The sequence below is a fragment of the Oncorhynchus clarkii genome, chromosome 20 (genome assembly GCF_045791955.1).
Source record: "Oncorhynchus clarkii lewisi isolate Uvic-CL-2024 chromosome 20, UVic_Ocla_1.0, whole genome shotgun sequence".
Taxonomy (NCBI): Eukaryota; Metazoa; Chordata; class Actinopteri; order Salmoniformes; family Salmonidae; genus Oncorhynchus; species Oncorhynchus clarkii.
Window position 1 is genome coordinate 63,477,801 of NC_092166.1, and position 14,925 is coordinate 63,492,725.

The 14,925-nt window shown below is 47.7% G+C and overlaps 1 protein-coding gene across 2 annotated transcripts in view; it reads left to right on the top strand.

Annotated features, from left to right (window-relative positions):
• Positions 1-13,183, top strand: part of LOC139375632 (protein shisa-9B-like) — a 44,526-nt gene extending 31,343 nt beyond the window's left edge. For both annotated transcript variants that reach the window (XM_071117428.1, XM_071117429.1), the window contains 2 exons: positions 2,348-2,452; positions 10,180-13,183. In XM_071117428.1, coding sequence (XP_070973529.1) covers positions 2,348-2,452; positions 10,180-10,649 — 575 coding nt within the window. In that variant the 3' untranslated portion in view covers positions 10,650-13,183. The remainder of the gene's footprint in view (positions 1-2,347; positions 2,453-10,179) is intronic.
• Positions 13,184-14,925: the final 1,742 nt, after the last annotated feature.

The following is a 14,925-nucleotide window of genomic DNA, read 5'->3' on the forward strand; positions in this document are numbered from 1 at the left end:
ATTTCAGGCTTCAAACATAAAGATATAAAACTGTATTTTTTTGTGAAGAATCAACAACAAGTGGGACACAATCATGAAGTGGAACGACATTTATTGGATATTTCAAACTTTTTTAACAAATCAAAAACTGAAAAATTGGGCGTGCAAAATTATTCAGCCCCCTTAAGTTAATACTTTGTAGCGCCACCTTTTGCTGCGATTACAGCTGTAAGTCGCTTGGGGTATGTCTCTATCAGTTTTGCACATCGAGAGACTGACATTTTTTCCCATTCCTCCTTGCAAAACAGCTTGAGCTCAGTGAGGTTGGATGGAGAGCATTTGTGAACAGCAGTTTTCAGTTCTTTCCACAGTTTCTCGATTGGATTCAGGTCTGGACTTTGACTTGGCCATTCTAACACCTGGATATGTTTATTTTTGAACCATTCCATTGTAGATTTTGCTTTATGTTTTGGATCATTGTCTTGTTGGAAGACAAATCTCCGTCCCAGTCTCAGGTCTTTTGCAGACTCCATCAGGTTTTCTTCCAGAATGGTCCTGTATTTGGCTCCATCCATCTTCCCATCAATTTTAACCATCTTCCCTGTCCCTGCTGAAGAAAAGGAGGCCCAAACCATGATGCTGCCACCACCATGTTTGACAGTGGGGATGGTGTGTTCAGCTGTGTTGCTTTTACGCCAAACATAACGTTTTGCATTGTTGCCAAAAAGTTCAATTTTGGTTTCATCTGACCAGAGCACCTTCTTCCACATGTTTGGTGTGTCTCCCAGGTGGCTTGTGGCAAACTTTAAACGACACTTTTTATGGATATCTTTAAGAAATAGCTTTCTTCTTGCCACTTTTCCATAAAGGCCAGATTTGTGCAATATACGACTGATTGTTGTCCTATGGACAGAGTCTCCCACCTCAGCTGTAGATCTCTGCAGTTCATCCAGATTGATCATGGGCCTCTTGGCTGCATCTCTGATCAGTCTTCTCCTTGTATGAGCTGAAAGTTTAGAGGGACGGCCAGGTCTTGGTAGATTTGCAGTGGTCTGATACTCCTTCCATTTCAATATTATCGCTTGCACAGTGCTCCTTGGGATGTTTAAAGCTTGGGAAATCTTTTTGTATCCAAATCTGGCTTTAAACTTCTTCACAACAGTATCTCGGACCTGCCTGGTGTGTTCCTTGTTCTTCATGATGCTCTCTGCGCTTTTAACGGACCTCTGAGACTATCACAGTGCAGGTGCATTTATACGGAGACTTGATTACACACAGGTGGATTGTATTTATCATCATTAGTCATTTAGGTCAACATTGGATCATTCAGAGATCCTCACTGAACTTCTGGAGAGAGTTTGCTGCACTGAAAGTAAAGGGGCTGAATAATTTTGCACGCCCAATTTTTCAGTTTTTGATTTGTTAAAAAAGTTTGAAATATCCAATAAATGTCGTTCCACTTCATGATTGTGTCCCACTTGTTGTTGATTCTTCACAAAAAAATACAGTTTTATATCTTTATGTTTGAAGCCTGAAATGTGGCAAAAGGTCGCAAAGTTCAAGGGGGCCGAATACTTTCGCAAGGCACTGTATATAAATAAGGTTTTCTGTTTTTTATTTTTCGTACATTTGCAAAATTTTCTAAAAACCTGTTACGCTTTGTCGTTATGGGGTATTGTGTGTAGATTGCTAAGGAGTTTTTTGTATTTAATCTATTTTAGAATAACACTGTAACGTCACAAAATTTGAAGAAATTCAAGGGGTCTGAATACTTTCCAAAGGCACTGTATATATTGCAAACTGTGCTGGCATGCCTTGGCAATGTTGGTGTAACAGTACATCATAGGGAATAACACTTGGGGATTTTTATGGCGATGTACCGATATGTAGGAATGATCATGTGAGCCTACTGTCTGTGCTCATGTAGGCTACTAACGGACCCCAGTTCTATGGCCACTGGCCATGCAGGGTGTGAGATGGCTCTGCCCCTATGCAACCCCTGTGTCCCACTTTTCTTGTTCCCCCTGACAGCATGACAGAGGCTGGGCCAGCAGCGGTAATTGATGCAGTTTTTTTCTACTTAGTTTGTTTGTTCCATTGTTAATTAGTCACACCTCATTTAGCACTAGGGGCCACATCCTCCCTTGGCAAAACAGTACTTTGCAACAGGCAGTGTTGGGCTGTGATAGATCTGTGACAGATAGGGAAGAAGAATTCTCAATCCCATCACAAATGTTAGGAGCATTTAAATAGTATGCTGTCTGTACAATTGACAAATAAAGTGGTATTAATCTTATTACTAACTTTATTCTCTTTTTTTCTCTCCATCTCGCTCTCTCTTACTCTCTATTCTTCTTTCTCCCTACAGAGCACTACCACCTGAACAATTCAGCCTTATACCCAGGAATGCCACACCCTCATAGCAACCTCAGTGGACTGGGCCTCAACAAGTACAACTCCCTCAGGGCTGTGGGTAAGGCCACACGCACGCACGCACGCACGCACGCACGCACACACACACACACACACACACACACACACACACACACACACACACACATGCATAAGCATAATGGACACAAACATGCGCGTACACACACACATGCATAAACACACATTAACACACATACAAACATATGGACACACCCATGCGGACACACATGCATTCTCACACACACACACACACACACACACTGTGCACTCCAGGACATGCTGATCATAATCCAGACTGGCACTGTAACCTTTTCAAACCATCATAAGGTTTTCAAGCTGGCATCTGATGTGGTTTCGGCTCCCTTCATGGAAAGACATATCATGAATGAAAGGAGATATCCTACTGGCAATACAGTCTCAGCGCTTTTCTGGAAAGTGTAGGTCAGATCCATATACACTCAGTGGCAGTTTATTAGGTTCACAAAAATGGTTTGCTCCTACAGGCAGACAGGAATCAAGCAGGCAGACAGGCATCAAGGCATTCAGTTACTGTTCGAGGTACTGCTGCTCATTCCGTTCACCAGCTCCGGAGGTCTACATCACCGGCCTTCTAGGCGTCACTGAACTGGATTCATTACCACCAACCCCGGACTGTCTTGTTTCATTACGCACACCTGGTTCCCTTTCCCCCTGATTAGTATGTGTACATATGTGTCCTCTGTTCCCCTTTGTCCTTGTTGATTATTGTTCCGTGTCCGTTGGTCTTGTGAGTACCTGTGCTGTGTTGTATTCGCTTGCGTGTTACCATGTTAGTGTGCACTTGTTATTATGTGTCACAGTCTTCTAGGAGTAGTGGGGTTGGAGTCAGGCGCAGAGAGCAGAGGGTTCGGAAACTCGTATTTTATTCCGGTACAAACGGTCACGCCTAAATACTGGGCGCATAAAACTGACCGGCCCAACACAGGACCCAAACAGTCCGGGGAAAATAAAATACAAATACACATCCACACTCTAACAGAGGTACAATCCCGCACAAACCTAAGTGGGCCTAACAGGCTTAAATAGACATAAATCAAGAAACAAAATAAGGGACAGGTGCAACCAATAAGACCAAACGAACAGAAAAGGAAAAAGGGATTGGTGGCGGATAGTAGACCGGCGATGACGACCGCCGAGTGCTGCCCGAACAGGCAGGGGAGCCACCTTCGGTGGGAGTTGTGACAGTACCCTCCCCTAGACGTGTGGCTCCCGCAGCGCGCCGCCACCGGCCTCGAGGGCGACCCGGGGGGCGAGGCGCAGGGCGATCCGGGTGGAGGCGGTGGAAGTCCCTCAGTAGTGAAGGGTCCAAAATGTCCCCCACCGGTACCCAGCACCTCTCCTCTGGACCGTACCCCTCCCAGTCCACAAGGTACTGTAGGCCCCTCACCCGGCGTCTAGAGTCCAGGATAGCACGTACTGTGTACTTCGGGGACCCCTCGATGTCCGGAAGGGGCAAAGGGACCTCCGGCACCTCACCTTCCTGCAGGGGACAAGCCACCACCGGCCTGAGGAGAGACACATGAAACGAGGGGTTAATACGATAGTAAGGAGGAAGCTGTAACCTATAACACACCTCGTTTATCATCCTCAGGACTTTAAATGGCCCCACACACTGCGGCCCCAGCTTCCGGAAGGGCAGGCGGAGGGACAGGTTTCGGGTCGAGAGCCAGACCTGGTCCCCTGGTGCGAACATGGGGGCCTCACTGCGGTGTTGGTCAGCACTCCTCGTAGTGCCGGAAGACATGGGTAAACAGAGCCTCCGCAGTCTGTAGGGCCGTAGGGAGACCGGGCAACGGGATGAGACGGCAGGACTTAGAAAACCGATCTACAACGACCAGGATCGTGGTGTTTCCCTGAGACGGAGGAAGGTCGGTGAGAAAATCCACAGACAAGTGCGACCATGGCCGTTGTGGAAAGGGGAGGGGCTGTAAATTCCCTCTAGGCAGGTGTTGAGGAGCCTTGCTCTGAGCGCACACCGAGCAGGAGGAGACATAAAACCTCACGTCCTTGACCAAAGTGGGCCACCAGTACCTCCCCCTAAGACTCTGCACTGTCCTCTCGATCCCAGGATGACCCGAAGAGGGTAGTGTATGGGCCCATCGAATCAACCGATCACGGACACCAAGAGGCACGTACTGAACACCTGCTGGACACTGAGGGGGTGCAGGTTCCAACTGGGGTACTACCAGACTTGAAGCCGGGAGGATGGGAGTTGGATCATTGGGCCAATCCTCGGTGTCATATAGGCGGGACAGCGCGTCGGCCTTCGTATTAAGGGAGGCTGGCCGATAGGAAATCGTAAAACAAAATCGGGTAAAGTACATGGCCCACCTGGCCTGACGCGGATTCAATCTCCTCGCTGCCCGGATATACTCGAGATTACGATGGTCAGTCCAGATGAGGAAAGGGTGCTTGGACTCCTCAAGCCAATGTCTCCACCCATTCAGAGCCTTGACTACAGTTAACAACTTCCAGTCCCCCACGTCATAGTTCCGCTCCGCCGGACCGAGCTTCCTCGAGAAGAAAGCGCTGGGGCGGAGCTTTGGTGGCGTGCCCGAGCGCTGTGATAGCACGGCTCCCACCCCAGTCTCGGACGCGTCCACCTCCACTATGAACACCAAAGAGGGGTCCGGATGAGCCAGCACGGGAGCGTCGGTGAACAGCTCCTTCAGGCAACTGAAGGCTCTGCCCGCCTCCGCTGACCAGCGCCAGTGCACCGGTCCCCCCTTCAGCAGTGAGGTAATGGGAGCAGCCACCTGACCAAAACCCCGGATAAACCTCCGGTAGTAATTTGCAAACCCTAAAAACCGCTGCACGTCCTTTACTGTGGTCGGAGTCGGCGAATTACGCACGGCTGTAATGCGGTCACACTCCATCACCACCCCAGAGGTGGAAATGCCACCCAGGAAGGAAACGGCTTGTTTGGAGAACACATATTTCTCAGCCTTGACATACAGATCATGCTCCAGCAGTCGCACAAGTACCCTACGCACCAGAGACAAGTGCGCGGCGCGTGTGGCAGAATAGATCAGTATATCATCGATATACACTACCACCCCCTGCCCGTGCAGGTCTCTGAGAATCTTGTCTACGAAAGATAGGAAAACGGCTGAAGCATTCTTCAACCCATAGGGCATGTTGAGTTACTCATAATGGCCAGATGTGGTACTAAACGCGGTCTTCCACTCATCTCCCACCCGGATACGCACCAAATTATATGCACTCCTAAGGTCCAGTTTTGTGAAGAAACACGCCCGTGAAATTATTCCACGGTAGTGGCGATGAGAGGTAGCGGGTAACTAAACCCCACTGTGATGGACTTTAGACCTCTATAATCAATGCACGGACGCAAACCTCCCTCCTTTTTCTTCACAAAAAAGAAGCTTGAGGAGACGGGTGACGTGGAGAGCTGAATGTACCCCTGTCCCAGAGATTCAGTGACGTATGTCTCCATAGCCACTGTCTCCTCCTGGGACAACAGGTACACGTGACTCCTGGGAAGTGCAGCGTTTACCAGGAGGTTTATCACGCAATCCCCTCGTCTATTAGGTGGTAATTGGGTCGCCCTCTTCTTACAGAAGGCTATAGCCAAACCGGCATATTCAGAAGGAATGCGCACAGTGGAAACCTGGTCTGGACTCTCCACCGTCGTCGCACCGATGGAAACTCTGATGCACCTGCCTGAACTCTCCTCTGACCACCCTTGGAGAGCCCCCTGTCTCCATGAAATCTCAGGATTGTGATTAGCCAGCCAGGGAATCCCCAGCACCACTGGAAACGCAGGTGAATCAATAAGGAAGAGACTAATCCGCTCCCGCTCCCTGCGTTACCATGTCCAGTGGAACCGTGGCCTCCCCGACCAGCCCTGACCCTAATGGTCGGCTATCTTAGGAGTGCACGGGGAAAGGTTGGCCTAACGACACCAGGGGAGTCCCTAGCCTTAACGTGAGCCCACGATCCATAAAGTTCCCAGCTGCGCCTGAATCGACTAACGCCTTATGCTGTAGAGAGGGAGAAAACTCAGAAAAATTAATTAATAAGAACATATGACCAACAGGGAGCTCTGGGTGAGTCTGGTGCTGACTCACCTGGGGTGAACAAGGAGTGCTCTGCCGGCCATCCCGACTTCCAGACGAGCTCCTCGAGCAACGATCGGCAGTGTGTCCTCTCCGAGCCTCCTCCGGTCACCCTCGATGCAGCCCCCCCTAACTCCATGGGGATTGGAGCGGGAGGGCGTGGAGGTGGAACCAACAGGGCACGTTCTGGACTCCCGCGGGCAGCCAGCAGGTTGTCCAGTCGGATGGACATGTCAATACCTCGTCGAGGGAGAGGGTGGTGTCCCGACAAGCTAGCTCCCTGTGGACGTCCTCCTGGAGGCTACAGCAATAGTGGTCCATCAGGGCCCTGTCGTTCCACCCCGCCCCGGTGGCCAAGGTCTGGAACTCCAGCGCAAAGTCCTGCGCGCTCCTCGTCTCCTGTCGCAGGTGAAACAGCCGTTCATCCGCCGCTCGGCCCTCCGGTGGGTGGTCGAACACGGCCCGGAACCGGCGGGTGAACTCGGGGTAGTGATCTCTCGCCGAGTCTGGGCCATTCCACACTGCGTTGGCCCACTCCAGTGCTCGACCAGTCAGACAGGAGACGAGGACGCTCACGCTGTCCTCCCCCGAGGGAGTCGGACGAACGGTAGCCAGGTACAGCTCCAGCTGTAGTAGGAACCCCTGGCACCCAGCCGCCATTCCATCGTACTCCCTGGGGAGCGCCAGACGCAGGGCACCGGATGCCGGAGGAGGGGTAGGTGTTGCTGAGGGTGAGGTAGGGAGGTCATTCCTCTCCCATCGGTCCATCCTCTCCATCATCTGGTCCATTGCCGACCCGATCCGGTGGAGAACGGCCGAATGATGGAGGACTCGCTCCTATCAGAGGTACAATCCCGGACAAACCTAGGCGGGCCTAACAGGCTTAAATAGACATGAATCAAGAAACAAAATAATGGACAGGTGCAACCAATAAGACCAAACGAACAGAAAAGGAAAAAGGGATTGGTGGCGGATAGTAGACAGGCGACGACGACCGCCGAGCGCCGCCCGAACAGGCAGGGGAGCCACCTTCAGTGGGAGTCGTGACAGTATGGGTCTCTTAGAGGTTTACACCTTGCTCTTTGTTTGGGTTACAGCCCTGTATTATATGTATACGTATTTGTTTTGGGCTTCGTCTATTTAATGTTCATGACATAAGCTATTTTGGGTAGAGAAATAAAAGCCCCTATTTCATATTCCTGCTCCTGTCTCCTATACAACGTGACATCGATTGCACGTTAGAATGGGCAAAACGAGTGACCTTAGCGACTGCGCGTGGCATGATCGGCGGTGCCAGGCGCACTGGTTCCAGTATCTCAAACGTCCAGCCCCCTGGTCTTTTCACGCGTGACAGTGTCTAGGCAGTGGTGGATGTAAAGATGATACTCTTTAATATAAAATTACTCAATAAAAGTCACCCAATAAAATATTACTGGTTTTATATATACTTAAGTATCAAAAGTACATGTGATTGCTAATATATACTGAATTGTCAAAGGTAAAAGTATAAATCATTTCATATTCCTTACATTAAGCTAACCAGACAAAACACTCCAACACTCAGACATAATTTACAAAGGAAGCATTTGTGTTTAGTGAGTCCACCAGATCAGAGGCAGTAGGGATGACTAGGGATGTTCTCTTGATAAGCGTGTGAATTGGACCATTTTCCTGTCCTGCTAAGCATTCAAATGTAACGAGTACTTTTGAGTGTCAGGGAAAATGTATGGAGTAAAAAGTACATTATTTTCTTTAAGAATGTAGTGAAGTAAAAGTTGTCAAAAATAGAAATAGTACAGATGCCCCAAAAAACTACTTAAGTAGTACTTTAAAGAATTTTTATTTACATCACTGTGTCTAAAGGTTACAGAGAACGGTGCGACAAACAAAAAACAACCAGTCAGTGAAGTCCTGTGGGCGAAAACATCTTGTTTATGAGAATGGTCGAAGTAGAATGGCAAGAATAGTGTAAGCTAACAGGCGGGCCAGAAACATGGCGCAGTGCAACAGTGGTGTGCAGAACAGCATCTCGGAAAGCACAACTCGTCAGTCCTTATCGCGGATGGACTATTATAGCAGACGACCACACCGGGTTCCACTCCTATCAGCTAAAAACAAGAAGCGGCTCCAGTGGGCATGCAATCACCAACACTGGACAATTGAGTGGAAAAACATAATCTGGTCCGACGAATCGCGGTTCCTGTTGCGTCATGCTGATGCCAATCAGGATTTGGCATAGGCAGCATGAGTCCATGGCCCCATCCTGCCTGGTGTCAATGGTTACAGGCTGGTGGTGGTGGTGTAATGGTGTGGGACATTTTTCCCTGGCACGTTTGGTCCCTTGATAACAATTGAGCAACATTTGAATGCCACACCTTGTAGAATCCATGCCTCAAATAATTCAGGCTGTTCTGGAGGCAAAAAAAGGGGTCCAGCCCGGTAGTAGATGGGTGTACCCAATAAACTGTCCACTGAGTGTATATACAGTTTATGGTTCTGGTGAAGGTCATGTAAACCAGGGTTTCCCAAACCCTGGGTGCACGTTTTGTTAATTTCCTTAGGACTACACAGCTGATTCAAATAATCAAAGCTTGATATTGAGTAAGTTATTTGAATCAGCTGTGTTGGGCAAAAACCAAAACATGAACCCAGGAGCTACAGTGATGTTGTGGTACAAACTGGCAGATCATGAACTTGGGAGATAGAAATATTAAAGTCGCACACGCTATACTATTCACAGTAATGTATTATTTTGTGTCTGAAACAACATTATGGCAGTGTGTTGGGACAGAACACACCATTCACACCGACAGGCTGAAGAGAAATACAGCAATGGACAGGGAACGGAATCTCTGTCACTCCACAATCTACTTTTCAGGCATAAAGGGATGATTCACTGACTAGAGTGGAATGGAAAGTATTGCACTCTGAATTCCTCTCAGAAACATTAGCTCTTTCTCTCTTAGATTTCTCTCTCTCTCTAATGAGTATCCAGGCATTACACACATACATATTGCCTGGCCGATAACGCTGATCCGACCTGACAGAGGTCACACGTACACACGTAGACACACACACACACACACACACACGTATATGAACGTATGTAGGAACACACATACTGTGCATACGTACAGGCAGACACTAAGATTTAGATTATTATATTTTTTTATGAAAATCCTTCCTGAATTGAAATGGAATTGACACCAACTCTGGTGCTTCATTCAAAACCAAAAGCATCATCTGTGTGAAAGGGGCATCATGACTTCAACCCACAGCTCAGAGAGAACAGAACGTCATTGACGGGTTCATGGAGAGAGACAGAACAATACAATCACGAGAGCACACACGCAAAGCGAGAAGGACAGGGTTAGGAGTGTGTGTGCCTGAGGGATCAGGGTTCTGGAAGCACTGGCCTCACTGCTGAGACCGAGGCTGTTCCCGTCCCCCTGAGCTGACCGAGGCTGTCCCCATCCCCCTGAGCTGAAGCTACCTGACACACTGGCCTCCCAGTGCCCACCCTATTTATAACACAAACTTCCAGGATTATTACAGTCGAGTATTTTAGTTTTTTTCTGAAATCAGGGCCTCTTCTTAGACAGTTGACAGTTAACTTCAGGCCACTAACTCTCTTCTCTCTTGTCTGCTGCAGCGGACACTGCCTCTAGGGGATACTATAAGAGCTACCCTTTGATGGACTTCTCCCAGTACCAGGCAGCTCCAGCCTTCCAGCCCATCTCCCTGCACCCCAAGGACAAGTCCTACCTTCACCAGGACCACCACCAGCTCCCCACCCACCACAACCTCCACGCCCCCCTCTCCATCTCCATCCCCCAGAGCCACCCGGAGAGGTCCCGCCTGTCCAAGACCACCAGCCACCCCCTGTTCTCTAGCTCGGCCTTGAAAGCCTGGGACACCAGTGGACACTACATCCAGAGGCAGACCTCCCAGCCTGGGCACATCTCAGCCCATCAGCATGCCTATTCCACCAGGAGACTGCACAGCGTAGAGAATTTCCCAGAGATGTTCAACCACCCTGTGTCATATGGCCACCCATCCTCCTACCACCACACCAGGCATAAGAGCTACTCCACCAACAGCAAGACAGAGGTCACTGTCTGAGAATGGAGCTCTGAGTTCCTCTGTACCTACAATGATACAGAAACAGATACAAAAATGTACAGGATAGAGAGGAGTGTCGGAGTGTTTAAAAGATACTGGATGAAGGGGGGTTAAAAGATAGGGCAACAATGCATCAGCATCGCCACCCACCACCATGACTCAAGTACAATAACTGAACCACAAAGATCCCCAAGACATTGATAATGCAAGAGAAACACTGTCGCTCTCGGAACACCTCTGAGCCTCTCGGTCTCTATGTCTACCACAACTCCTTGTTGCTCGGAACCTTTCTTTAACTCTACCACATCTCTCCATGCATTCTTCTCTGATCTTGTTCTTTCGCATACATCCTCTATTTCCCACAGCTCCCCCCTCTCTCAGCCCTTAGAAGCGCTGTGTTCAGGCCTTTAGAGGGATGATGGCACCCCCGGGGCCACATTAACTCGACAGGGACAATGCCATCCTAACGTCAGCTCCAATCAGCCTCCGCCCCAGCGCAAGACAGAGAGAGAGAGAGGGAGAGAGACAGGTAGGGAGATAGTGGGAAATCACTCTAGGGATCTTTAGAGGAAAGCCGGATGACAGGAGTGGACAAAGTATATATGTACAGATTTTTATTCCCTGGGGGTGAAATTAAGGAGTCATTGTGGATCTGGAGACTGTATAGCCTGGGTGCCAGTCTGTTTCTGCTCTCTTGCCAACTCCTTATGGAATTGTCACGGCTTGACAATGACAATAGAGTAGGCAATGGCACAAACAGATCTGGGACCAGGCTAGAGACTGGGTCTTGGTGGAGTGTTTATGAGTGCGTGTGAGTATGTGAGGACACACTGGGCTGTCAGTGTAAGTGAATTCGCTGCGGCATCTCGGACCCCAGAGGAGGTCTTCTGTGTTTTCCCCTGATGCACGGACAGTAAAGGGCACAGACAAGAGCTCTAGAGGTGTTGCTAAGGCTACCAGACTCTCTTTAAATGGCAATGGATGTACCCTATTCTACAAGTGGTGCATCTATTTGTTTACCAGGACTATGATTAACCACTGAGGGAGAATAAAGAAACAAAAATATTGTTGAAAAGTAGGATACTTGTACATGACTAAATGACACATAACAGGCAGGGGACTAGTGATAGCAGCACCTTTGGTCAGTTGCAGTAGTTCTAAAACCCAGACAATGGTCCAGAAATGTGTAAGGACCAATGAAGTCTAATCGACGCTACGGTCTCTCGGAAGGTATTTGGTTGAGCACAAACTCACCCTAAAGAGGTACACACATGTAGCCTTGTAGGACCATCCTGATCTCGCGATCTAGCAAGATCAGGATGGCCATACGAGGCTAACACACATGGCCAACGTACTAGCTGCACACTTCAGATTAATCCACTTCCAGAAGTGCTAATGCTAATGAAGGCAATGAATACAACTAAACTCTTTACATGAGTCATGATCATGATGCATTACTACCCCTTACCTCGCACATCCCTACCCTTCCTCCTTTTCGACAAGTAGTCTAACGTTCAAGAGTGTGTGCGCCAGTGACCGAAAGGTCACTGGTTCAAATCCCCAAGCCGACTAGATGAAAAATATGTCAATGTGCCCTTGAGCAAGGCACTTAACCCTAATTGTGCCTGTAAGTCACTCTGAATAAATGACTAACATGTAATCTTCTCTCTATTCCTCCTCATCTTCTCTCTATTCCTCCTCATCTTCTCTCTATTCCTCCTCTACCATTTTCTAATCAGCTCCTCTCCAGTTGTAACCGTAGCCTTCTTTCATCTCTTCCTTCTCTCGGCTCTCTCATCAAGTCTCTATTCACCCCATCTTTTGGAGAGCTATTTTCTTTCTCATTCCCTCCCTATCACTCGCTCATGTTCCATCTGTTCTCTGGCTCTAGGCGGTGTAACTGATAGTCCTTTGGCCCCCTGCTCTGTTTCCCAGTCCCATCACCCCACGTCCCACAGCCCCAGAATGCAGGTTTGCTTGCGTGTGTATGTATGTGTTTCAGGGCAGTGGGCTGAGACAAGGGCATGTGTACTCTCACATGAACATGATTGAAACTACCAGACACTGTTTAAATGACTCCCGCGCCAATAGCAGCTTTTAAAACAAATGTTTTGACGACAAGAACAGAAAACAGACCCATTTTCAGCTAAGTTTTCCACTGAATGCTTCCTGTCCTCAACTAAAAACCGAACATAGCCTATGCAATGCCAAACCTGTAACACTGTATCAACATCAACACGCTAGCATTACACCCTCACAACAAATTGTAAGATACCACCACCACAATGACTACCGCAACTGGTCATAACCATGTCATAACAGCTGACATAACTTGCCATAACATGTCATAATGGTCATAACACTGTCATGACCCATATATTTTCACCTGTTGTGATATATATTGTGTTATTTTATGGCTGGTTATGACAACTACATACGAAACCCACATTTTTTTCAATTTCTTAAATTCTTTTAAAAATCCTTTGTTGTTGTAATGTATTCATTAAAGTCATGTTTTTGAAAAATATTTTAAATAACTTGTAGAAAATACAATTTGTGTCATGAAGCATTCTTTTTTTATTTTTTATTTTACCCCTTTTTCTCCCCAATTTTCGTAGTATCCAATTGTTGTAGTAGCTACTATCTTGTCTCATCGCTACAACTCCTGTACGGGCTCGGGAGAGACGAAGGTTGAAAGTCATGCGTCCTCCGATACACAACCAAGCCGCTGCTTCTTTAACACAGCGCACATCCAACCCGGAAGCCAGCCGCACCAATGCGCCGGAGGAAACACCGTGCACCTGGCCACCTTGGCTAGCGTACACTGCGCCCAGCCCGCCACAGGAGTCGCTGGTGCGCGATGAGACAAGGACACCCCTACCGACCAAGCCCTCCCTAACCCGGGCGACGCTAGGCCAATTGTGCGTCGCCCCACGGACCTCCCGGTCGCGGCCGGTTACGACAGAGCCTGGGCGCGAACCCAGGAAGTGTCATGAAGCATTCTGGCCACCCTGTGACACTTTACTTGGACTCAGAAAATACACTATGCCAAGAGTGCAAAGATGTCATCAAGGCAAAGGGTGGCTACTTTGAAGAATCTCAAATATAAAATATATTTTGATTTGTTTAACACTTTTTTTGGATACTACATGATTCCATATGTGTTATTTCTTAGTTTTGATGTCTTTACTATTATTCTACAATGTAGAAAATAGTAAAAATAAAAATAAAAACTGGAATGAGTAGGTGTCCAAACTTTTGACTGGTACTGTATATATACAGTTGAAGTCGGAAGTTTACATACACTTAGGTTGGAGTCATTAAAACTCGTTTTTCAACCACTCCACAAATTTCTTGTGAACAAACTATAGTTTTGGCAAGTCGGTTAGTACATCTACTTTGTGCATGACACAAGTAACTTTTCCAACAATTGTTTACAGACAGATTATTTCACTTATAATTCACTGTATCACAATTCCAGTGGGTCAGAAGTTTACATACACTAAGTTGACTGTGCCTTCAAACAGCTTGGAAAATTCCAGAAAATTATGTCATGGCTTTAGAAGCCTCTGATAGGCTAATTGGAGGTGTACCTGTGGATGTATTTCAAGGCCTACCTTCACACTCGGTGCCTCTTTGACATCATGGGAAAATCAAAAGAAATCAGCCAAGACCTCAGAAAATAAATTGTAGACCTCCACAAGTCTGGTTCATCCTTGGGAGCAATTTCCAAATGCCTAAAGGTACCACGTTCATCTGTACAAACAATAGTATGCAAGTATAAACACCATGGGACCACGCAGCTGTCATACTGCTCAGGAAGGAGACACGTTCTGTCTCCTAGAGATGAACGTACTTTGGTGCAAAAAGTGCAAATCAATCCCAGAACAACAGCAAAGGACCTTGTGAAGATGCTGGAGGAATGCTGGAGGAAACAGTAAAATACATAATATATCGACATAACCTGAAAAGCCGCTCAGCAAGGAAGAAGCCACTGCTCTAAAACCGCTATAAAAAAAAGCCAGACTACGGTTTGCAACTGCACATGGGGACAAAGATCGTACTTTTTGGAGAAATGTCCTCTGGTCTGATGAAACAAAAATAGAACTGTTTGGCCTAGCTGCACACTTCAGATTAATCCACTTCCAGAAGTGCTAATGCTAACGAAGGCAATGAATACAACTAAACTAAAGAGGGAGCCTTGCAAGCCGAAGAACACCATCCCAACCGTGAAGCCCGGGGGTGGCAGCATCATGTTGTGGGGGTGCTTTTGCTG